The following is a 27,900-nucleotide window of genomic DNA, read 5'->3' on the forward strand; positions in this document are numbered from 1 at the left end:
CAGTTATAAGAAATATATACTATAATATATAATTAAAATGATTACTTAATATGAACACACTTATAACTGAAAAATTTCAATTTGTTAAAAACTTATCAATATTAACATTGAATGAATGCCTTTCACAGATTCATATTAAGTTTAATTCAGCCTAACAAAAATTTAACAGGAAATGAGCAATTATTTATTGTGACATTGTCACAATGCCAAGCTGCAATTTTTAATCATATTTTTAATTTAAAATATATGCTCTCCACCTCAAATTAGAACTGTAGTGTCTTATACTTGTACATATTTTTCCTTTAACAACGAGTTGTGCCAGTCTTCTATTAACTGCTTTCAGGAGAAAAGTTTTGGATTGAAATAATGTGACATTGGTTTGCATCAGAAATTCATATATACTTAATCAGGTCATCCTGTCCCCTAAGGTTTCCATATCTGATATCTTCTTTCATCTATCTAACTCCATTCTCAAGATTAAGGAACGACAGATGAATGACAGTGGGAATTTGTAGGTCTATAGTTTTTTTCAAATTGCAGCCCAAGAAAGATTTATTTTGTAAATATTAAATTATGAGTAATTAAAACAATATTTTTTAATGATATTCTATGACTAAAGATTCCAAAATTCTGATTATGCATAAATATTTTACTACAATCATATTTATCATTTTTCAAAATTCTTGATCAAAAGTATTCTTGATTTGCAACAGTTTTTTTTTTCATTTTGTAACACTATTATCATAAAACTTGTATCTTAATTCTCCAAATATATATGTGGTGTGGCTTTAAGTGATATTGCTAGTGAAGCTATAGAAAATACTTGGTGTTGGTACAAAACTTATACACACCAAAATATATTTAAAAAGTTATTAATAATTGATTTTTATCATTAATAGATATCTAAAATATAGAAATCTAAATTTTTCCTTGCATACATCATTATAATTCAATACAAATTTTCTTTAGTATTCTCAAGATTTGATATTGATGATGATATACTAAAGTGATTCTAAGAGAAATTCAACAACTGTTTATTGATATCTTTCATTTTCCGATTTATATTAAGTAACAAACATCATACTTAATGATTTATCTGTTATACAGATTGTTTCATTTAATTTCTTAAATTTTTATGATACTTTCATTAAAACAGATGACTGAAAGCTAACAAAGCTAAACAATGTTATATTAATTATATTGACAATACTCAATGGTGTAACCTAAGCAGAATTGCTCTGAACAGTAAATTGTAGAAATTCATATAGTACACTCTTGTTAATCCAGCCTCTCAATTATCTGGGATATCCCACTGTAATCATGCATTAATGATTACTTAAGGTTAAAAATAACTTAAGAATCAATCTCCATTTCTGTAAAGAGATTATTTCAGTTAGAACTAGGATGTAGCCTGAAAAATTAATCAAAAGAATACTACTATAATAATAAAATTATAATCTTAATTATATTTATGCACTTCCATTAGTTTTACATCAAATCCTGTTTTTCTGTTTACTTGGGTTTCATTTCTGTCTACAGTTTTGTACATTATTGTTATTAGAAAATTAAACTTACTATTACTGTATAACAGTATATAATTTCACAATAACAAACAGTATAGCTCTCCAAAAAGACTTAGGACCAAAGAGCAACAGGTCATGTCATTTATTGCTTTTAGGCCTATACACTCAGTAATCCAGTACAGTTGATAATCTGGCACCAGCTGTGCAACGAATGGCTGGATTAGCAAGAGTCTAGCATAATAAAAGTTTGCATTAACAGATTAATAGTGATGAAAATATTAGATGCCAACAAAAACATTTAGTCCTCTTGGAACATGTAATCATTCTGTTAATTTTCATTATTGTTTTAAAAAACAATAATGTTTCTAACAATTTTTTTTTGAAATAAAAAACATGACATCAGACTAGCAACCAAGTGGAGCCATCTTTTTTCTTTTAATTATTGCAATAATTTCAAAGAAAGTTTTAAAGATGTTTGGTTAGCATCAAGAATCAATTAAAATATGAGGAAGATCCATAACCTAGTCTTTCATCTTAAATGTAGATTTTATTTTATGATGCTATTCAATATTTATATCCAACTAATAATTTATCATTGTATTAATCATGTGTTAAATATTACTTGTAAACTTCACATACCATACAACATTCTATTTACTTAAGGTTAAAAATAACTTAAGAATCAATCTCCATTTGTGTAAAGAGATTATTTCAGTTAGAACTAGGATGTAGCCTGAAAAATTAATCAAAAGAATACTACTATAATAATAAAATTATAATCTTAATTATTTTTTATATAAATATAATAATTGAATGTGAAAACGTTTTTAAAATTATATTTTGAAAGATACTGTCTATTTGAATTTACATCTATTCAAAATATAGTCATTATAACATACAATAATGTTAACATTTGTTTCTATGCCATATAACTATTAAGTAAGCATCCAATTATAAAAATTTACATAAAATTTTACCTTTAAATGAGCTAGATGATACTCCAGAAGTATTTTGGCATTGGATATACTTTCCACAGTACCAACAAAAACAAATGGCACCTAAAAATAAATTGTTTTGATAAAAGAAATTAATTAATTTTTCATTTATTTAAAATAAATTTGTAAATACATGAAATGCAATTGTAATTTATGTAATCTTATTTTGTGCAATTTTGAAATAGCACATTCTTATCATAAAAGCAATAACAACAAAATAAATCTTGTTATATGCTTAAAAATTAAAATATCGTACTAATGTTCATGACAGAAGGAAAAAACTGATTGCTAACTCAAAAAATCAAATCACAATGAGGGTATTTAATTATTATATTGTAGTTTTTTTTTCGTTGTATTCACAAGAATTTTTTTGAAATTTACAAACATTTTTTTTTTCCCTTGATGTAGGTAAATTTTGGTTACAAATTTTCTTTTTAATTGTATAAAATTCATATAAATTATGAAAATTTTTCTTGTTCGTAATTCCAAGTAAAGAAAGAAGTCAAAAAATTAACTATGCTGATGACTATTTATTAATTTGAAAAATAGATTCTCAAAATTTTAATGTATTTCTTAAAGAATAATATGCTTAATTTGCAAGTTGTGTTTACATAGTCTCCAAGAACATTAACATATAAACCTTACTCTAATTTGTTAACTGCATTTAAAACAAAAAACTTCAACTACTAACAAACAATCCAAGAATAATCTAATTTTAATAGATTTAGTACAACTGATGCCAAAGACATGTTGGAATAAGATTAACTACATCCTATTAACATAATATTGTCAAACAATATGAAACTCCTAATTTTCAAAATCTACTACAAACAACAGTATATTAAAAACAAGACAATAAGCCAATTAACAAATCCTCAAAATCATTTCTTGGAAGATAATTTTATTTACAAGGTAAAGTTAATAAATCATCTGATGAAAATAAGGGAAGGTTAATATTTAGAATAAGATAAATTTTATAATTAATTATAGATGCTATTTAAAGAATTAATTAATTGTAAAATAATAGCAATAGTTAAAACTTAATAACTTTTTCACAAAATAATTTTATAACTGATGACTAAAATTTTATATTTCTGACATGATTTTAATTGCAACAACGTATTAGCAGTTATGTTTTAAATTAATGGGTTTTATAGTAGCTAAGTGTCTTAAAATGTCATTTATGTTGTTTACATCACCTTGTAGATTAAAATATAAAATAAGAATTTATATAATAAATTAAAAAAATATTCCATAATGAGTTAATTTACGTAGGATAAAGTAATAGAAAATAAGACAAGATTTTATACAATCATATATAAATATGTGAAGGAAACTAACAAGGAAATGCAATAAAATGACTATCTAACTTTTAGATATTTCATGTTTAAAATAAAAATTCAAATGAAATTAAACTTACACAAAAATCCTCAATTGTAAGCAGTTTTGTAAAAAGGAAACTATTTTAAGTTATTGAATTTATATATTCTAACATAAACATATTCATAAGAATGAGAGACATGGTGGTTACATTTCAGCCTTCCAGTAGTGACCAAACTTTTCAATTAGTGAACCAAACTGCACATAAGTCAAAGTATATTGGCCAAAAATATTTTTATTTTCCAAATAGTGTACCTCTTACTTTGAACAACTTTGAATATTCTAATGTTCAAACTTTAAATTTGAGAAAAATTTGGCTCAGTTTGAATGATAAATAATGTTTCTATGTTCAAACAGTTCAGGTAGTGAACTGTTTGAACATAAAAACAGTAAAATATACTCACTGAATAAACACCATCTGTTGTGTACATAAGTCATCTCTTGCTTTACACTTGTGTGTTTTCAGTACTTTTTGCTTTACTTTTTGGAGTGTTTGGTTATATGTATATAATCCTTACCTATTAACCATTATATAACCATTCTTATTCAAGTGTGTGGAAGTAACGAAGCCTAAGAGGAATATTGTTATATTGATAATTAAGGTAAAAAAGGAAATTACTGCAAAGAACTAAAGCGGCGTATATGTGGCAGATCTGATGACTATGTTTAAGATGACAAAGTTGACAATATGCACCATCCTTAAGAGAAGGAAGCAAGAAAAACAGTAATGCTTTTGTGACAACACTGACCTCCAGGAAATCACATGTTATTAAAGAAACAGAAAAACTCCTAGTGTGGATAAATGAGAAGCAATTGGCTAGTGATATCATTTCCAAGAATATTTGTTAGAAAGCCGAGCAAGCTGCATAATGACCTTAAGATACAAGACATCACCACTCCTAAGGTATAGTAAATGCAATTTTTATTTTATTTACTGTTTTCTCATTGTAATTTATCATTAAAACATTTAATTGTTTTATTTTTACCTTACATTATGTGTATCTGCTATTTAGGTTCATCAAAATGGATACTATTCAGGGCTTGGGATTGGATTAATTCAATTTCCATTATTTCTAATGGGAAAAATAATTTGACTTTGAAAAATTCAGAGTTCAAATGGCCTAATAGAACCAAATTAAATTCAAAGTATGAGGCACCACTGTACACTAAATTAGGTCTGTTTATATCATTTATAAGGCATGTGGCAAGCATGTTCACAGGCTGGATTTCGCTCATGGGACATAATTTGGGCACAGTGCCATATACTATGTCTGTTCTGGCTTCAAAACTCAAATATCAGTTTCAGTTTTTAATTTTTGTTTTTGCAGAAAAGGTAAAATTAGATTTTTTCATTAGCCAATTATTTATTTTTGCATTTGTTTACTAATTTATTTGTGTATTTTTATTCTATTGATGCTCTAGTTTAATTATTCTCTCATTCACCTTACCTTATATTTTCATTTTATTTTGTAAAGTTCCCAATAGCATCAATAAATGCAAACTATAAATTAAAGAGAATTGAAAACACACTATTTAGCTGGGAGTTGGAGACACTGCAGCTGTATTGAAAATTAAACTAACTTATAAACAGAAAATAGTATGCCTACTCCTCGTAGTTTTCCATTTTGATTCAACAACTTTCAAGTTGTGTCAGCCAACAAATTCAAATTTTTTTGAAAAGGGAGAATTATTGTTTATAACTGTTAATAAATCAAGTTGCAGTTAGTCAGCATTGAAGAATCCAACAAGTTTGACTTATGGAAGGATACTGTTGAGATATGTGGCATTTTGTTTGACTTTATATAACATAATATATTTTTACTCCTAGAATGTTTAACAGTTCAACTTAAAAAAGGACTTGAAAATACCTGAGTTTTCAAACTTCCAATTAAAATTAACTGATCTCCTGTAAATATTTTCTTGTTTAGGTATTAAAATAACCATAAATTAAATATGAAATAAAAATTTATTTTCATATTTAAGAAATTCAAACACAATAAATTATTGCTTGCAATTTGCATGGGAAAAAGTTTAAGACCAGGATCAAAAATTCATATTTTACAATATTCTGAAGTACAATACATATTGTAAACTAATTTGCATACATCCACATACTGTGTTTTCAGCCTTCAGTAAAAATGGGATCCAATAAAACATTAACAGGTGAAGAAAATGGCAAAATATATGCATTCAGAGACTGGAAAATCTGAATGTGTCATTGCAAGCTTACTACAAAGATTAAAGATGGTAGTTCACAATTACTTAAAAGACCCTGACAATTATGCAAAGCTAAATGTTGTGGTAGACCAAAATATCTTTCTGCCAGAGATGACAGGGCAATATTGTGAACAGCTATGTCTTCTGATATGTGATTTAGTCAGATTACAGTTTCACTACAGCTACCTGTAACACCAACAATAATGAGATATGTTCTGAAAAAGAGCATAATCCACACAAACATTAAAATGCAAGGACAGCCAAAACTGACAAACTCCTACATGGAAATGCAGCTGGACTTTGAAATGCATTACATTGGCCATACAGATTTATGGAATCACATAGATTTTAATGATGAAAAGAAATTTAATCTGGATAACCCTGATGGTGTGTGATACTATTGGCACCAACCTCATCTTTTATCACATCGTGTATAAGATAACGGATCTGTGTTGATGCGGGTAGCTTTCACTCATCAGTTAAAATCAACTACTGTTTTCATTTCACCTTGTTCAAAGGTAGTTCACTATGAAGATGTGTTGGGAAATTATCCTCTACCATTATGAGATGAAGCAATGGATGAACATTTTATTTTCCAACAGGATAATGCTCTTATTCAAAATGCTGCCTCACTCAAATCCTTTTCACTTCATTGTATTACAATTCTGATGTAAAAAATCTGGTGAATTACAAGTATGTTTCTGACAGTAGATTTGCTAACAATGAGTGATGGATTACCGTTCTTAGTCACCTCTGTAATACAATAAGAGAAACAAAAAGCTGGATTTTACATTGTAACAATGCCTCAGTGCAACATGCTCTACTAGTTGGTGATTATCTGGCAAAACATCAGATACCTATACTTGTACAGTCTCCTGACTGCTCCTCTTGACTTTCATGTCTTCACTAAAATAAAAACTTTTACTGAAAAGATGCATATTCAAATCAGCAAGAGGTAAAAAGTATTGTGACAACTGCATTCAAGGAGGTAATGCAAAATAGCTTGCAAGACTATTTTAAAAAGTGATACAACTGTTGGTAGAAAAACATAGTTACAGAAAGGTTTACTTTTATGGTGGTCTTCTGTAAATACTTGTACTATTAATGTTATAAAAATTATATAAAAAATGTATTTTTACTCTAACATATTCCAAATACATATACATAGTTTTATTATTATTATTATTATTTTTTCTTTTGCAAAATTGCAGAATATACATATTAATAAACAAGTATCCATCCTAAATTTGAGAATATTAGAATATACTAGCATTGTGACTAATAATGAATTCAATATCTAAAAAAGAGAAAAATTTTAACAACTTTAGTTCTCACTACTGCATTGATATTTACAGCTGCATTAGCACTTTCTAAATCAATCAATTCAATATCATATTATTATTATATAAAATCTAATCATATGAGAAAACATTTGTGTGGCAGTTAGGTTAGGCTTTACTAATACATTTTCAATAAAATATTCTTGATATTCTGTTGCATATTTGTAAATTATTAGTGTTTTTTTTAATGACTAAAATAATTGGTTTCTGCACTACACACAACAGCGAAAAATTGGAAACAAAGGTTAGAATTACTCAACAAATAAAAATTTTTTCTACATGAGTGTTTTTTTTTTCAATAATAAATAAAATACCATAAGAATATTAAATAATTGCAATCTATGTTAATTATAATTTTTTTTAAATCTTAAAGAATAAAACTAACTCTTATTTTCAAGTTACAGAAAACATAAATATCCAATGCACATTTCATTAACATTAATTATTCAATAACATCATACCAGTGTCTGTTCTGTTCTTGTATCATTTTTTCCTCTAATCTGAACATAAACAGATAAACCTTATTTATTTGTTGTTTATCTTAATTTTTAAACAATATATTATTAACATAAATTAAGATATATCCATATCTATCTATAAATTTAATATACACAAACTACATTTAAAATTATTTTCTTTAAGTAAATACTAAGATACTTAATATACTCTAAAAATTAATTTTAGTTGTCTCTTTAAACCAATTATCTATTTAAAAGAAATAAATAAAATAATTAAAAACAACAGTTTAATTATTATGACTCTTGATTCAAATTATGTTATTTAAAAATTTTTTAAAATTGTTATATTAATACAATTTTTATTCAAATAATTCAATTTACAAAAAATTTGTTTTGCTTGAAAATTTTAAACATACCTCTTCTCTTGGAGTTTGGTTTTCATTATCACCTTCTATTTTCACACGAACTACACCCGATTTATCTACCATTTCTTGAATTATACGGCCATTTTTTCCTATAACTTTACCTAAGAAAAAAATAAAGTATATTATTATTAATTAATTAAAAGACTACATTAAAATATGCTTATTGTAAACACTTTGGAACTTGCCTATATTGATAACAATAACCAAATGTTAACTTTAAGCAGAATAAGTACACAACATCACAATAAATGAAAATTCTGTTTTTGTTAAACTGACATTGAAAAGACATTTTTAAAACAATTATAAACAATTGAAGTGCAGTAAGAAATGCCAACAAGTAGGATGAGATGATAATTAAAACCAGGGATGGGCAACCTTTTTCTATGTAAGGGCCGCATTTTAAGACTTTTGAACTGATGCGGGCCACATACAAGAGAAAGAGGGGAAAAAATGTTGGTAAATTAGAATTATTTATTCATATATAATTATAAATTAGCATAGGTATACTTAATTTAGCTTCTGGAACTGATGTAAATGTAATATATTGGAAATATTTAGTTAAATATTCGTCACTGCTAGTTTTAAATTAGTTTCAATATGTCTGTTAGTCAGTTTCTTGTTTTAATTTTTACTAAATTCATTGCGGGAAAAACTATTCACATACATAAGTTGTAGAAAATAATGTGTGTATAGTAGAAAATGTTTGAATTTTTGTTGCATACTTCCTTAAGCTGGGAAATTGATATATTTATTCACATTTTACACATCGCGGGCCGCAAAATATATAAATGCGGGCCACAGGTTGCCCATCCCTGATTAAAACAATTGACAATAATTGCACATTATCACCACATAGTAAAGTCGATAACATGGAAAGATACCTTAAACATGCTTATTTACTTCAAGCTAATGAAACTATAATCAAAATCTGATTATAAAAGCAAAGTTTTTACAGTGTATTTTAACATATCTTTTAGGACATGCTAGTCCTCATAATATTAAATAACTGATGATAACATCCAAGATTCAGAGTAGATTCTACTGTAATAAAACATTATATATATTTTTAAATTTTATTCTGTGTCATCATCATATATCATCTCTGTTACTGAAATTTAAAAATTTAAAGTTTAAATAATGTTTCAAAACAAAATATTCTTGCTCATAAAATTTCAACATTTTTATTTCTTATAAATTATTGACAATTATATTAAATTATGCAGGGTGTTCACTAACATTTTTCCAGATATGCAATACAGAAAAATCTGTTTTATAGGTATAAGCACATGGTTCCATTCCATGTTTACAGTAAAATAAAATGCAAAAATTAACAAATGTTATGAAATAATTTTTACATATGTTTTCATTATCGGATTAAGTTGTATATAATACAATGTACAGTCCTCGCTTAACGAGCACAATAAATTGTGAAAAACCGACTTGCTTAGCAAGCAAATTTTTGCATAACGAGTGGTTAGGAGAGGGGAAGTCCCAGATTGTGCACATGCTCCATCTAGCACTCGTTCAGCTAGCATCTTAGTGTCACTTGTGATCACACATTTTTCCAAACTTTTTCCAACACGTATTACATATAAGCATCAACAACCATAGCCCGTTATATAATAAACACGCCAAACGATATGCCAAATTCTTGGGCAATGTAAAGGCTATAATTAAATATTAGAAATTAATTAATTTGACTAAAAGTAGACAGTTATGCTGCCATCCTGTATTAAATTTAATGACCAATTCCAAATTAAATTTTAGAATCATCCAAATTAAAATTTAACTATTTATAATTATTAAATTTAATACAAGATGGAAGCATAACTGTCTACCTCTAGCTAGATTAATTAATTTCTATTAATTAAGTTTAACCTTTACATAGCCCATGAATTTGACATATCTTTTGGTGTGTTTATCAAACATATTATCTGTGATTTTTTTTGTTTTCTGCAAATCAAATTTGCATTTCAGGTTGGTTCATTCTGCGCTAGAACAAAAGATGATAATTCACTCTCCTTAACAATGTTTATTGTATAATTTTCTTTGAATAAACATTATACATAAGATATTTGAGTATATTTTTCGGCATGGAATGCATTATCGTATTTTACATTATTTTCTATGGGAAAAATTTGGGAAAAATATTTTAATGGCATTTTACAGCCAGATTTTGTTGAATTAAGAATTCTTAATAAAACAAAATCTGGCTGTAAAATGCCATTAAAATATTTAAAAAATAAAACTGTTAAAGTATGAAATAGAAAGACTTGTCTGGAAACCTCTTAAGATTCCAGTTGCTGGCAAATTACAAATAAATCATATTTAATAAATTGCATAAGTTTTAACTTGGATGTTGATTTCTGGATCATTCAAGTGACTGTCATTGCCCACATAGGTAAACAATAGGTGATAACAGATTGAAAACTAGTAAAGAATAAAATATACATGGCAGATTTCTCTGAGAAAATATATTAATACAGAAGTGGGGATATAGATTGCCTCTGCAAATAGCTATTTTTTAAAAATAGGAATCATTATAAATATATTAAATAAAATTAACATATTATGTATCTAACATTTATAATTGTAAAGATATTTTAATATTTAGTATAAGTAAGAATACTGATATTTATTTCTTTCCAAATGTTATGATATATTCTATCACATCATAATATGCTAATATTATCCTTGAACAAAAACAGTGTTAATATAGTTTTATATTATTACCAAACTACTAACCAACAAGATTTCGAGGCACTTGGATGGATTCTTCAGCATATTCTAACATACTTCTTGCTTTTTTCACAACTTCTTCAGTCTATTAAGATTAATAAAAAATATAATACCAATTAATTTATAGTATAAAAACAATTTTCAAATAATATAAACAAGAAATCTAAAACAAAATGAATAACTTTACAATAAAAACTAATTTTAAATTCAATTCAAGAATAATTTTTCCTAGAAAAGTATATTCATTACTATATTTTCATATCAAATCTTTTTGAATTAATTAATTTATTTATTTATATGTATGAGTAAATGAATTCATACTAATTATAAAATATTAAATCCAAATCACTGGATAAATTTATCTGATGATTTGATTTAAATAAATATAATTTGAGAAGCATTACATCTTATAGAAATCATAAACTTTATTATAGTACTTTATAATAAAAATTAAGTTGATCATAACAGTTATTATGAAGATTATTCAGTAATGAATTTCAAGTTAATTTTTTAGAAAATATAATTATCTGCAATTTTTACATATTTTATAATATTTCAATTTATTATTATTTAATATTATTAATTATGTTTACATTTCAAGCATTTGAATTTTATGGACTTTTTTAGATGTATAACTTTATAATTCAAATAAAAGATTTTCATATTTTATGTCATCAATTATCATCATCAATCCATCATTTTATGTTTATTATAATTGTGAAATAAATTTTATAAGCAATAAATGTGAAATACTTCTCCATAAATCTTGAATGTACAAGTAGATTCTTCTAAATCAATTCCTGTAATCCCTTCCAATTTTCGAGCATTTTGAATATTTACTCCATGAGCACCAATAGCTAAACCCATAAGATCATCCCGAACACTAAATGCTTCAACGTATCCTGAACTTGAATGAAGCCTTGTATTCTGTTGAAAATAATATTTCATTGAAAATAGCAATTGAAAATATCAGTTTAATTAAATATAGAAACATTTAAGTATTTCATTTTTACAACAAAAACATTAAATATTGATTAATTACTGTTATTATTTTTGTTAAAAAAATTTTGTATATAAAACAATGATATGTGGAAATCATTTCTTTAACACATGCTTAAATGAACTTTAATTATCAAATCTCCTCCAAAGCTGAAACACATCTTAAAAATGCCTCAAACATTACTTCCAGGATATATCATATTGAGCACACAAATGTTTTTCGCCTCTTAAGTGGTCCTCTTAAGATATAAGAAGAAGTTTGATCAAATTCAAAAAATCAAATAAATTAAAAACACTAAAACCTATAATCCAGTAATTTTTAAAATAAGTGCAAATGTTTTCACCCATGTAGAACTTGGCATCATCAGCTGTTAAACAATGGAGAATTGCTGTATATATGTGCAGAGGGAGGTGACATAAGACAAGAGAAAGGGAAGTGGGAGGATAGTAAGATTTATAATTCAAAGAAAGACTTCCATGCTATGAGGAAGGAGTCAATGAAGTGAAAATGCATTTGCATTTATTCTAAAAATTGCTGGATTATAGGTTTTAGTGCTTTTAATTCAAGTATAACCAGTTTTGAGTGGCATAATATGATTAAATAAATATTGTCAAGTGAGAAACAGTTGAGTTTCTACAATGTGAAAAATTTTATAGAAAGCCAATGTCCAACAACATGTTTTCAAATGTGTTGGACTCAAAATAAATGTTATTGGTCATTGGCTTTTTTACAAAATTTTCAAATGCATAGAAACTCAACTGTCTCTCACCTGGCAATATTTATTAAATCTTTTAATTCAAGTGAACTTGCTCTTATACATAAAGAGAATCTCAAGTGGCCTCAGGCCAAAAACATTTGTATGCTCAAGATGATATATGCTAGTAGTAGTGTTTGATATATTTTTAAGGAAATTATTACAAACTTTAATCATTATGAATATATCAATTTCTTTAAATTTTATAACAGAAATTACAAATAAAATTAGAAAAATGCATACCTCTAACTGACGTGCTGCTTCTTCAGTCCTGTTTACTAATAATACTTTTTGACGTAAATTTCGAAAATGCATTTCACTCAACATTGAGGCCCTTTTCTTTGCCATTTCTGACCGAGCCTATAATTAAATTTAAAAAGAAAAAATATTTTTAAAAAAGAAGAAATTTTCTTAAGTTTTCACTTAGGAACTTACACAAACAGAATATTTTAGCACATATGCCTTAGTTATAGTTCAAAAATATGAGGCACACTCCAAAAGTAAGTATCATTTATGTATATCTTCCATGCATTTTGGCAATGTTAAGGTCACTCATGCATAGTTACTTCTTCCACTCAAGAATGAAGTAACCAAGTCATTTTTTTCTTATATGTTCACAGTCCTGATCACTAAGCATTAGTTCAAAACAATCAAGCAGCCCACCAGTTATAAAATACAATTGACAATTATTTTTTTGAATGTGAGAAATGTTTGACCACACAAAATTTACCAGCAAACTTGTGAAACTTATGGACTAAATATGATAAGAAGGTATGGTGAGAAAGCGAGTTAGAATGTTTAAGGAAGAAGGACAACATTCATAAGAAGGAGTGAAATAGCTGCCTATTCCTAGTCAATGAAGACTTATTGATCATCATCAGAGAAGATTCATTCTGATAGACAGTTCACAATTTCTGATTTCTCTATAATTTCCTGACATTTCAAGATCTTCACTGCGTGAAATTGTGACTAAACATTTCCACTTCAAAAAAGTCGCGTTCGAGATGGGTGCCAAAAATGATTACATACATTTGCAAAACAAAACACATGGGATCAGCCTTAGAACTTTGTTGTGCCTTTGAAAAAATGAATTTTTCAAAAGAATTGTCACTGGTGATGAAACATGGATTTTCCACGTGACACCAGAAAACAAACAACAATCACTGCAAGGTCCAGAAATAATTCAGAGTCACAAGCAGCAGAATTCTATAAACAGTTTCTTCAATTTAGTGTAAAGATATTATAAGTGCCTCAATTTGCCTGCTGATTATAATGGTAATTAAATAATTTTTGTTTCAATTGCCTACTTTTTTGAATAGCCAAACATTACTTACTTTCTGGATGTGCTTTGTACAAACACCATCTTTGTATAAAATTCTTCTAACATTTTGTGTGTTTGGTCAGCAACAAAATTTAAATAAATTGAACTATCTTGCATAAGTTCAACAACATAAATTAAAAATTTGGTTAAACCTAGCAGATTATATTATGTCATCATCATTAAAGAGAAAAAACAACTAAATATTTAACTATTAAAAATTACTTACTATGCTAATAAAGTAGTCAAATTCACAACCAATAAACAGTGAGATGAACAAAATTGCAAAAATTTTTAAATTTATTATAAATATATGAATAATGTAATTTTCACATTTGAAAAATATAATAAAATATTTAATTTAAAAGTTGTTTTTAATTTATTTATTAAAATTAAAGTTTATTCTTATTATAAAGACTGCATATATTACAAATTTAACCTTTCCCATGCTATTGAGAGAGTATTTGAGGTAATACTACTTTTCTTTGCATTCAATCACTTATTTTTTGTTCCTGCAATAATCTATTTTCTATCATAATCAGTAGTTTCACCTATCAGATCAATGATTTGTACCACTTTGTGATGAATTATTTGGGATAAAATCATCTTAGCATCTGATATGTTCTTTATAATGATCAACAGTCTTTACTTCTAATTAATTTTTTTTGCAAGAATCTTCCTTATTGGTTAAGTTTATGGACAAGTCAAGGTAATGTAAAATTTTCCACAAAACAGTTCAGTTTACTGATATTAGATGGTATTACTAAAACACTATTAATTTTCTGACGTTCTGTGCTTTACATTTATTATAATAAAAATAACTGTATTATTTGTGAAATCTTATAAATTTATGTATTCTAAAGCAAGAAGTTATATAAAAGTATTTGAAAAACTGCTAACTTAGAGAGTTAGCTCATAGTAATAAACAAACTTTAATATAATATTACCAAGTCATTGACTTGTAAAAATAAACTTATCTATTATGTTGAAAAATACAAAGATATGAAATACATTACTGCTATAAGACAGAAAAATGTTTTATAAATATATAAAAATTAATAATTAGTAGTTGAAATTGAAAAAATGTAAGTTGAAGTTTGACTTTACTGCTGGAAATTTGTTTCATTACAAATCCTGTCAAGTATGATTAGTGCAAGAAAATTGGTTTTTGTTCTTGGGATAGTGTCAAATCACAAAAGAAAAGCTAAGTGAGTATCAATGATGGGGGAAAATGCAAAGTTGTGTAACATGAATTTTGCTTGTTATTCTGGTGTAAACAGATAATTTAAATATCCCAGATTAATAAAATATCTGTTAAATATAATTTTTTGAAACTTTTTTATGAATAAGTTATAAAAAGTGTATGAATATTCAAAGAAAATACATTTCTTGTAAAAGTATACTTTTTGAATAATTTTGATTATTATTGACAAAAGAATGCTATTAGAAAATGTTAAACATTTTTAATAAGATGAAAGCCTGATTTGATGATCTTGACTTATGGAAAACAGTCTAGAAAAGGTTAAAATATTAAAATGCTAAACTCGAACAACGTGAAAAGTCAAAACAGAAAATATAATTTTACCTTGAAACAAATTTTATAAACTTTGAAAATCAATATCAATACACAGTAAATTTCACTATGAAAAAATTAATGTAGATTGGAAAAGACACATTCTATATTTATATAATAAGTGTAATTATAATATTAATAAAAATTTTTAAGTTTTACAGATTTTCTGTGAAACCTTTCATAAACTGAAATGGCACAGAGAAGAAAAGCAATTATCATTAATTTATACAGGAAAAATTTTTGAGTGTTCACAGACTCAAAATTAACTTACTAAATCATAACAAATAACATATAAAACCTAAAATAATGCTAACACATAATAAAAGCAGGAATAATATGATAAAAATACAGACACAAGTAGAAATGCAAGTACAGTGTATTTATTGAAACTACACTAGAAGTACTCTCTAGTAAATACCCTTTAAGCTACAAAAGTGCCAATCAAATCATCCATGATTACCTTTAAATCGCACCTTTGCAATAATTTCATAACTATCATCCATTCTTTCTATATTCCGCTTATTGAAAAGATTGGCTAATTTTTTCTTAAGTAAATTATACCTGTATATTATACTTTGTACACCCATCAACCCACTCAAGCAATAACTTTCTATTTTATAATTTTGTATATTAATGAATGCATAAAATAAACTGATAAAGCACAGATGTCACAGACACAATCAAAAGATATAGAAGCTTCATGCTGAATATGATTCCCAGGGAAGATGCTTGGAGACACCTCTCACTTTTCACTGCTCAGAATGCACAATGATCATTTTACATCATTGTGCAAACCATCCATGGCTTGCTGCAAAACAAATGCCAAATGCTATTTTTGCTTTTCACCTTTCTTGTAAAAGAGAAACCTTCTTTTGGATTTCTTTTTGTTAGCAAAACAGGTACCAATATAGGTCTTTTGTAGTGACATAAATGTGAACTTTTGGTAAGCAGGATATACCTAAATAAGTTTAGCAACATTATAAACTTAAGGACAAATTTCTATTAATTATGCTCAAAAATTTTATATTTTTTAAAATTAATTTTATAATATATAATTGTATCTTCAATTAGTAACTCAATCATATGTACTTTAAAATAAATATGTACTCACTATTATAATAAGACTATTCTTTTCTGGATTGAGCCTACATACTGCAGCACCTATTGCTTTTTTAAATTCTTTATGAGCTGATTCCATTTTTGAACTGAAAGAGAAAATTAGAATATTAATAATTCAATTAAACCATAAAACTTCTAATGTTATGCATGGCAATTATATTTGAAAGTTTAATTAATTATAAAAAAGTTATTGCTTTTGTCTGTTGTATGATACAGGTGAAATAAAAATTGAATTAATGGTTCTGAAACTGCTTATTATACAATTAAAATATTAGTTTTCTATAAAAGAATCATGCTAAGTAAATTTTAATAAAATTAAATTTCATTCAAATAACAGATAATGAAAAACATTTTAGCAATTTTAAGTAGCTAAAAAAAATACCAAAATAAAACTGATAAGTCTTTCAGAGTACAAAAATTTTTTCAATAGCAAACTATTTTTGTTTATAATCAATTTCTTTAATATAATCAGTAAATTACAGTATAAAAATTTTTAAACTTAATTTGTGTTTGAAACTATTTTATCAGAGAATTTTTCCATACAATTTATTATTAAATTTTGTTTTTAAATAAATGTATATCATGATTTGACAATGTTGAATAATGAGGATTCTGTATGCAATATAATTTGGAGACTGATGATAATAGTACATTTCATTTGCATCAATACATACTATAAAAATTTTAACATGTTTTCTGAAAATATAGTACTTACTATTCTTGTAAATCTTCTGGAACTTCCAATTCAAATTTTGGAAACGTGCTTTTCGTGATAGGTGGGCTAAATAAAAATGAATATTTATTAATAAAAAAATACGCAAACATCTTTTGTAAGATTTTTTTACATTTTAAAATAATCATATTTAAAATTAAATTATATCTTTTTAAATAAAAAAAAGTGTACTTAAATAAGACAAATTATCAATGTCATAATTCATTTTTTTTATTTTAACTACATTATATGACATTTTATTAATAATCAAATATTAAAATGTTAATAACTACTACAGTTTGTTTCAAGAAATAAATTCAATGTCAAACCTTATATAAAACTATCGTGTGTATTCAAATTATAAACAAGCAACACAAACTATATAAATTTTTTAAAGTAAATTATATTTAGTCAAATCTAGTCTCTTCAATAACATGTAGTGAAAATGTATTTGTTTTATTATAGTGCAAATCAAAAATTTTTCTTTTCACAAATTTATACGAATTTTCAATAATTATTGTTTAATGAAAAAATTCTAAAAATGAATTTATCATTTCCTTTCTTATATATCAATATAGAAAAAGTACAAAAATTTTCATTTCAGAGAATTAATTGTGTTTTTATGAATCTTACTTTGTATTCTTAGGACGAAGTCTTTCACTAGCGACTATTTCTGTATATGCTGTTTCCCAACCTAAATACTCCACAACGTGAAAGTCACCCTTTATCATTTTAACAGTAGCACGCCACCATCCACATGCTTCTTGTTCATTTGCTCTTGAAAATACCTAATTAAAAATTCATTATCAGTTATTTTCAGCATCTTCAAATATTAAAATCAGAATATATTGTGAAATACACTCTCATATATATATATAATATATATATATGAGAGTGTATTTCACATAATAATATAATATAATATATATTATATTATTATGTATTTCACAAATAATTTAATATATATATATATTAAATTTATTTATTTATTTAAATATATAAACAATAGCAGTTTATGAATTTTTTAGGCAATGACTTAATTTTTGGAAACTTTCAACATTCAATATTAAAAAATATAAAAAATAAGTTAGCTATTTGAACAATAGCTATCTTATTACTTATATTGTCCTTAAAAACAACAAAAACCTAAGCAAAATTCCAGAAGTCCAAAATTTATTGTTCACATGCAATGTCTTTAGAAAGATAATTTCAATTTCAATAAATATAAGAAATAATTTTGTTCTTAATTTTTTTATTTCTAATAGCCTAATGGAAATTTATAATTATATTAAATTTAGTAATTAAAGAAATTATATTAAACAGTTCTTTAATTTTTGATCAATTCTAATGAACCAACATTCTGTTAATATTATAATATATTTATATACTATCTTTTTTTACACTTCTTTAAAATTCATCATTTCAAAAAATTATTATAATAATATAATTTTTTGGTTAATTTTTGTTAGTTTGATGTAAAAACTGTACTGCATAGATGATACAACTCTACATGAAATTATCCATTTCAACACAAAATAATTTTGATTATACCTCAACCTCCTGTCCTTCTGTAAAATCAGATTTATCACCATCTTTGGATGACGAGGAAGGTGGCAATCGAACTCTGCGAAATGGAAATTTACTCTCTGGTTGCCAACTATTAAAAGGTAAAAAAAACAATTATTAAAGTATCTCAAAGATATTGGGATACAAACATTTTTAAATTTATACGTATTAATATTTAAAATTTTATAAATTCTTCGTTGAAAAAAAAAAATTATTATTTCTTAAATTTACTTTAACAATTAAAAGATGATTAATAAACTATTGCAATATAATTAGAAAACTAAAATTTCAAAATAAATATGCTTGCATACAGAAGTTAATTTTATTTATGATTTAGGTATTCAGTAATATTCAAAAGCATTACCAGAAGCTTTAAATAAAAGTTATACAATTACAATTAACATCTATATGAAATCATGTTTATTTTGAAACTAAACAATCAACTTTTGTTTATAACTTGAGTATGTTAATTAACTAAAACATTACGCTTATTTTGTTGACTATTGTCAAAAAATACAGAAAAATTATTTCTCCTCTTTTGAAATGTAATATTTACATTAAATTAAAGAAGACTACTGATTATTATTGGAAATCACAAGCATTCATCTTTCACCAGTATTATTTCTAAAACAAGACTTATCAATGGATCTTGCATCTTTCTAAAGCTAAAATGTATTAAAACCTAAAACTTACTTAATGAATTAAATATTTTAACATTTGTCCATTATGCTTCAAATGTAATCACGTTAGTGTACAAATTTCGATTCCTTTTTTTCATTTGCATTGAAAAATTCTATTATTATAAAACTACAGTATGCATAGTTCCAGTCATTTGGAAAGATGACAATTTTGCTTTTGTATGGTGAAATTCCAATCCATCCAAGTCCTTGTATTTTTATTCAAACTTGGTTACTATTGTATTCAATCTGCCTTAGAAATATATTCTATTTTCAACTATTTTCTTTTTAAAAAGTTTTTTTCTTTGTAGTCTATTACTGACTATTTTTTCTATGTCATTTTCACTAAAATCTCAGGCATTTCTACTTTGTGTCAAATGACTGTAATTTATCATTATGTATAAAAACACAATGGTTCCAAAACTATATACCCCTTCAAAACCCCACAGAAATGTCTGTGTATATGTGGTTTCATATATAAATTTTTATACATTTTACGGCACACTAAAATTTGAATAATATCTAGAGAATTTTAAACAAAAACACAGTTATAAATAATAGTTTTGACCTTTTTTAATATTCAAAATTGTTTAAAACTATGGAATGATAAAATTTAAAAAAAAACTAAGTATAAAAATTATTTATGGGGAATAATAAAAGCATTAAGAAGTACTTGAAAGGTACCATTAAATAATACATAGGACCATAGAAATGTCAGCACTTATTAAACATGCTGAGCCAAAGGTTTGCTTCAGTCTGAAAGCCACTTTCCACTATCAAATATGTAAATGATTCATGCTTGCCTTAAGTGTAAACATGAATTAGTGGTGAGGCTTGAACACACATTTTGAAGAAGCAACTTGTATGCATATCAATTGTATTAAAAAATAAGCAACTGTAACAAAACTTGTGATTATAAGTATATTTTTACAACAATAAACACATTAGATATTGTCTAAATATTTCCCAGACTTCATGAAACTAGTTCACAGATCTTAGTTTAGAAGATTCTAATTTGATATGTCTGACTATTTCTAATTTGATATGTCTTACTAACAAAATTCTAAGAAAATGTTTTAATAATTTTCATAAGACACGTGTCTGTTATCATAACTCTAAGGACAAATTTCAAAAAGCAAGATTGAGTCTTAGGCTAGCAATTGTAAACAGTAACCTGCATGACAATTTTAAGGTACACACATTGAATGTTTGGGCAGTTCAATAGAACCCTAATTATCCAAAGCAATGTGGACCAATGCAAACTCGGATAAAATAGATGACAACAGCAATTTTAGATTAAAAATTACAAATGCAAAACATTTATATGGTATATCAATTTCCAACTTTTTTAAAACAAAATCCTTTTCTGGATTTAATCATTAAAAAAAACAATTTTTTACATTATTTATTACACAGCTAATATATGTACAATAGTTTTAAGAATAAAAATGTGTATTATTTTAGTTATATTTTAATATGAATGTTTGTCTAACATTGAAGTTAAATAATAAAAGGAAACAAACAAACAAATTCTTTTTCAATAAACATTATTGTTTTGAATTTTATGAATTACAGTATAAGAAAAGTAATGTATTCACTTACAGGTTTACTTCAGATAATGCAAAACCTTGATTAATTGGGATTTGAATAATTGATGACAGCATTTGCACCATCATCAATTGTTTGATACCAGTCTTTAAATTTCTTCTCTTGCTTTTTCAACATTTTCATCATCGATGCCTGTTGACAGGCAACCTGGACATTCATTGTCTTCAATAGACATCTGTCCATTTTTGAAACATGAGTACCTTGAAATATTGAGTTCTACTCATTGCATTATATCCAAAAGCTTCTTTAAGCATTGTGTGTGATTCTGTTGTAGTCTTTCCAAGTTTGAAACAAAATTTCACACACACATGCTGTTCTTTAAAAGAATTCATTTTACAAAGAAGTGAATATTATGTGATTATTAAATTTAATGTCCTTGAATAATATTCACAGCATTATTTTCTAACAGATGGCACATGTAGCAATTTGACTTAAAACACTAAACACACCTGAACAAATTTAAATCTTGTTATTATTCCCTACTGTCATAAAATCTCTTAATACTTAAGAGATTTTATGGCAATAGGGAATAACAACAAAGTAATATGATTAATAAGAATTATGACAATTATGAGGTATGTTCAGAAAATAAAGAATGTTTGGCTACAAAAAAAAGAGAAAACAGTAACAACAGGAAAGAAGTTTTATTAAGTAATTAGTACAAGACCATTTACTTTTCTACATGGTTACCATTATGATTAAAGCAATTGTAGCACAATGCTAATTTTTGGATTTCTTTGTCTTCCATTTCCAGTTCCTTTAGCCAGTTAGTGACAGGTTTCACATCATCATCCATTCCAAATTCATCCAAAAACTTTTTCAGCTTGGAAAAAAGGTGAAAGTCACTGGGGATCAGTTCATGATTGTACAGTGGATGGTTGAAAATGTCAAGCTAAATTTCTGAAGCACAGCTTGAGTTGCTGCAGTAGAGTGTGGTTGCACATTATCTTCCTTGATTAAACATTAAACACCATTTTCTCACATTTGCTTTGTTCATAATGTAATCACCACACATTTCTGCAATTTGTTTATGAATTTCTGTATGACAAACTTTTTTTGCATTTAGAAATCAAACACTTCATCATACTTTGCATTTGGCAGAATTTTCAATTTTTGTACACATTTAACCCTTGACAATAAGTCTGTCGTTAACAAAACTCTACACATGCTAAGCCAACACATTAGAGAACAAATTTACCTTGAATCGATGACAGTAATTTACCTGTGCAGAGTGCTATGTGCAAATGTTCTTTTTCTGGATGTCCCTCATAATTAAGAGATTCTAATTAATCTGAAGAGTTCAAATTCAATTGAGTTTGAAACCATTTTAATGATTAGAACAGGAAAGGGAAAACCACTCTAACATTTCCCAGATTATGAGCTACCATCTACAGCAGACAGAGTTTGACATTGAGACACAGAACTGCAACATGGATATCTGCCCAGCAGGAAAAGAAATAAGGCTTCACAACTCAAGTACAAATTAGTACATGGGTGTGCAAACTATATTACAAAATGGAAAGTTTTCTAACTTTCCATTTTGTAATATAGTTTCTGCATTTATATGTAAGCTCAATATATGCGGAAATGCAGATGAAAAGCCTTGATACAGTGGGTTTATGTGAGACTTGATATGAAGAGTCAGGAGAATTCTCTAATGACAATGTTAACATTATATATTGTGGAAAAGACAAGAATGAATGATGTGGCCTTAGTCCTTGACAAGAAAATCAAAAACTGCATGATAGGAACAGATTTTATTAGTGACAGGATAATGATGGTGAGACTCAAGGCAGTATCTAAAGATACTGTACTGATACAAGGATATATACTGAGAGGTCTTTTGGTGTGGTGTTAGTGGGCCACTAACCTATCCACTGTTGCTATTATCTCTTCATTGGCGTTTGTTTCTCTTCCTCTTTACCTAGCCCTGTAGGATTCTTTCTAAACCCCTCTGCTACAATTATCACAATTTCAGATTGCACACCAGACAGAACTACACATCTGTTGGAGCCTGTGTGGTGAAGTCACTTATCTTCTAAAATCTGCTCTTTCTATTTATTTCCACTTTTCACCTGGTAGTAATCTCCAGCATCCCATTTATTTGTTACCCTATGTCAGTGGTTCCCAACCGGTGTTCCGCGAAACACTGGTGTTCCGTAAGCATCTCCCAAGTGTTCCGCAGATTTAGTCGCAAATCGGAAAGTGTACAATCGTATTCAAGCCGCCGAATATCAAAAAATTAAAATCATAAAATTTTCATAAACTTAAATATATATGTACGACTCGTACTTATGGAGTGTACTACTGTTTCGAATAAGATAAAGGCAACGATAAAAACTGAATGAAATATGTAAAAAACATCAGGCACAAGTTTCCCATTAAAGTTATTTAGGTATATTTTTTCCTGTCTTAGAATTGGCGTTATTATTAACACCAATTCTAATATGAGTAGAGATTTTGAATTATAACTGCTCAATTCTAATAAAATAACTGATGACAAGCTTATGTATTTCATATTAACTTAAGTAAGTGTTCTGCTAAAGAAAATTGCTCACAAAAGTGTTTCGCATCCCAGAAAAGGTTGGAAACCACTGCCCTATGTCATTATTAAGCATTCAGTTGGGTTTTTCTCAACAAATTTTGGTTCTTCTCTAGCTGGCCAGATGGAGTTTTTCTGGATTTCCTCCACCTCTTCTCCCAAATGGGGGCCAGCTCCTCCTCAAGATCTCCCAGAAGGCATACTATCCCATCCTAAGCAGTATTGTATAATTTGCTTCAAAATTATTATTCAAAATTTGCTGGACATTGTTATCAATAGATTGCTCACAGCTGCTTTCTTTTCTTCAGTAGGTTTGAGTATCCCAAAAAACATTGGTCACGTCTGTTTGGTTAAACAATACAAACTGCAAACTTTCCTATCTATCTATTTTCCTCTTATTTAAGTGAAAACAAATATGGTAAGTTATATAAGCACCATCACAAGATATGCTATGCAGAATAAAATTTGAAACACAACATATATTGGGTTGTTCAAAAAGTAATTTTGTTTTTTTCATAGAAAAATAAATATAATATTCTTATAATAAATAAATATTTTATTAAATTATATATTGATCATTTTGGTCAAATACCTGTTGTCATTGTTTTGTGTAGTAACAAGATTTCACATTCATAAAAATTTTGATTGTTGTTTACAAAAAACTGATCCAAGTGATTTTTGACATTGTCATTTCAAGTAAATGTCTTACAGTTAAAAAAAATTTGTATAGACCGGAACAAGTAATAATCTGAGTGTGCCCAATCTGGCAAATATGGTTGGTGCTATAACACATCCCATCTAAGCTATAACAGTTTCTGATGAATTACCAAACTTGTGTGAAATTTGGCATTATCATGGTAAAACACTACACTTTGTTTGTTGATCAATTCTGGCCTTTTTTGTTTGATGATATTACTCAATTTGTTTACTCGATGGCAGTACACTTTCGAATCAATTGTTAAATTGTCTGGTAAAAGCTCAAAAACAAATTTCTTTAAAATCCCATCATAGAGACAGTGCCGTAACTAGAGCGGTGCCAGCGGTGCCCAGGCACAGGGCACTGATAGGGGGGGGCAGAAATGACCTGGACCAAGTTTTGGGTCATAGTTTTGGGGCATAGTTACAGAAGCTGGCACCAGGTGCATAAAAGGCTAGTTACAGCGCTGCATAGAGAGCATCTCTCTTTAATAACATGTGGAACCCATATATTGAGCTTTGAAACAAAACCAATTCGTTTTAAGTAATAATAAACAGTTCAATTTAACAGATTTAATCTCTTAGTGATTTCACATGTTGTTATATGGCAGATTGCTTCAATCAGTACCTTTATTTTGTTTTCATTGAGCTCAAACGGCCATCCAGAATGTGGTGTATCTTCGATATTAAAATTGCCAGAATGCAATTTTGCAAACCAGTTTTGGCACTGTCTTTCTCTCAACACATCTTCTCCAAACTTGTACCACAATTTTTTTCTTGTTTGAACAGCATTTTGATTTTTTAGTTATAAAAAAGCAAAATATGCCGAAAATGAAGCTTTCGATTTTCCATATTTGATGGGCCACCGAAAAAAAAAAAAAAAAAAAACAATTGTACAGAATCAAACAAAATCTTTTACAAATAAGCCTTAAAATGTCAGCTGTTGAAGTATATAATGAAAATGTGATTTAAAATAAAATTGGCTGGTAAAAATACATCTAATTCCTCTAGTAATAAAAAAATGAAATTACTTTCCGAACAACCCAATACATGTAATAATATGAGCCCTCACAAGGGACTAGTAATTTCTTATGAGCCCATCTTGGGACACCATCTACTAACCAACACAGACATCCTTATTTTATGACATTCTCTGGCCATTTTGTGCTCTCTGAGTGGTATAGAGCCTAAACCCACAAATAAAAAAATAAAAAAAATATACAGAGAGGTAATGGTTCAATGAAAGCAATTATAGAAGGATCAGTAGAAGGGAAAAGGAGAAAAAAAAAGGAGGAGGAGAAAAGAAAGGAGAAGGAGGAGAAAGATGCTGAATGACTTAAAGGATGGCATTGGATACGAGAGAATGAGGAGTTTGGTATGGAACTGAGAACAATGTGGATATAGCTCAAGAACCTGCTATTTGTCAAGCAGGTTCTTGAGCTATATCCAGATGATGAACCAATGATGATGTCATAAAATACTGTTATAGCATGTGCAAGATTACATTACTATGTAAAATATTAATGTAAAGTTTTTACTGTAATAAATATCAATCTTTCATAAATGAAAGATATATATTTAAAATGATTTATACATTATAAATTAAGTAACCATTTTTAATTTAAAATATTAAATTAATGTTTCCTATCTACAATAGAATTAATTTATAAATTGGAAATGTTGTTTATTCTAAATTATTAAATTCTCTCTTCTATGATTTATTTAAAAAAAAAAAAGGTTCAAAATTAAAATTATTAATGGATTGCAATTTGATAAAATTGTAGACCTATAAATTCCCACTGTTGCCCATCCATCTTTCCTTACTCTCAAGAATGAAGTCAGATAGATGAAATCTGAGACCAGATATGGAAACCTTAAGGGCAGAAGGCCCCAATTAACTATATATAAACGTCTGACGAAAACCAGAAGTCACATTATTTCAATTCAAAACTTTTCCCCTGAAAGCAGTTAGCAGATGACCAGCACAACTCTATTGTTAAAGGAAAAGTATGATGTACAGGGGCAAATCACTACTAATTTGAGATGGAAAGCATATATTTTAAATTAAAAATATGATTAAAAATTGCAGCCCGGCATTGTGATGATGTCACAATAAATAACTGCTCGTTGGACTTAATAATATTATAATATCAGTTCATAAATTAGTACATTTTAATTAATTAGAGTAATAATTTTCTTCAAAAAATTTGTTTTAATCATTAAATCTTATAATAAAACATATTTCAATAAATGTCCCCAAAATAAGATAATAATTAAAAGTAGTCAGCAGACCTTGTCTGCTGATATCTCAAAAAGCAATAAATATACAAACATCTAAATACACATAGTTTGCAAAGTTTCAGTGTAGTCTGTCTAAAATTTTCAACAAATTTTAAAAAATATCAGAAACATGTTTTAAAATAATTCAGATAATTCCATGAATAAATTTTCCTAGCAAAAGCATTATATTAATAGTCATTAAATATAAAAAGACTTATGTATATAAATGTAGAAATGGTAACAAGCTTTTTTTCATTTAATCACATTTCATTAAATCATTTTAAATTAAATTTATTAGTCATTAATATTGTTTGATAAAATTTTATATAATATTCAATGAACTATAAAAGCAAAATAGGAAAAAAATTTCCAGCAATAAGTTGTATAACTTTCCTAGCTATTCTGAGACCTTATTTAGAAAATACCTTTTATAATTTTAATTATAATATAACTTTATAAAATTGTGTGTGGTGCCATCTGTTATGAGATTTTGTTATAAAAACCTTTTTATATTTTTAATCACTATAAAATGGCAAAAAGCATAAATGTTAATAATGAGTAAAATCATCATTAAGTCTAACTCGACTGGAGATACAAACAACCCCCTTTATCCCCATCCCCGACCTTTAACCACCAAAATTTAATAGCATCAATGCCCCTCATACACAAGTCACCTTAACAAATTTCATTACTTAATCTTTACCCCATCCTGAGATAATAAGTGAAATAGATGCCAACACACACACACCCACAAACATCCACAGAATTTTTTTTTTTTTGCCTTTTTTGATTTAGGGGGTCTAAAAACATGTAGATTTGCAAAAAACCTTGAACGGTCAAATTAGATTCAAGTACATTCTCTTGTTGTGTATACATAACAGCCAGGAAAGTAAAAACGGCATGTAAATCATATTTGCAATAAGCATGTTTTATTTTATAAAGAGAGAAAAAAAATTTTTTCAGTAATTTATAAATATT

The 27,900-nt window shown here is 27.0% G+C and overlaps 1 protein-coding gene across 4 annotated transcripts in view; it reads right to left on the minus strand.

Annotated features, from left to right (window-relative positions):
• Positions 1-27,900, minus strand: part of LOC136971413 (fragile X messenger ribonucleoprotein 1 homolog A-like) — a 100,722-nt gene that overhangs the window by 16,934 nt on the left and 55,888 nt on the right. For 3 of the 4 annotated variants that reach the window (XM_067265874.1, XM_067265875.1, XM_067265872.1), the window contains 10 exons: positions 19,105-19,210; positions 18,187-18,341; positions 17,557-17,622; positions 16,834-16,927; positions 13,075-13,191; positions 11,831-12,004; positions 11,084-11,162; positions 8,330-8,439; positions 7,917-7,955; positions 2,501-2,581 (listed from right to left, as the gene is read on the minus strand). In XM_067265874.1, coding sequence (XP_067121975.1) covers positions 2,501-2,581; positions 7,917-7,955; positions 8,330-8,439; positions 11,084-11,162; positions 11,831-12,004; positions 13,075-13,191; positions 16,834-16,927; positions 17,557-17,622; positions 18,187-18,341; positions 19,105-19,210 — 1,021 coding nt within the window. The remainder of the gene's footprint in view (positions 1-2,500; positions 2,582-7,916; positions 7,956-8,329; positions 8,440-11,083; positions 11,163-11,830; positions 12,005-13,074; positions 13,192-16,833; positions 16,928-17,556; positions 17,623-18,186; positions 18,342-19,104; positions 19,211-27,900) is intronic. The other variant, XM_067265873.1, reaches the window with a different exon arrangement.

This window comes from Centruroides vittatus, unplaced genomic scaffold (genome assembly GCF_030686945.1).
Source record: "Centruroides vittatus isolate TY-2023 unplaced genomic scaffold, ASM3068694v2 contig_250, whole genome shotgun sequence".
Classification (NCBI taxonomy): domain Eukaryota; kingdom Metazoa; phylum Arthropoda; class Arachnida; order Scorpiones; family Buthidae; genus Centruroides; species Centruroides vittatus.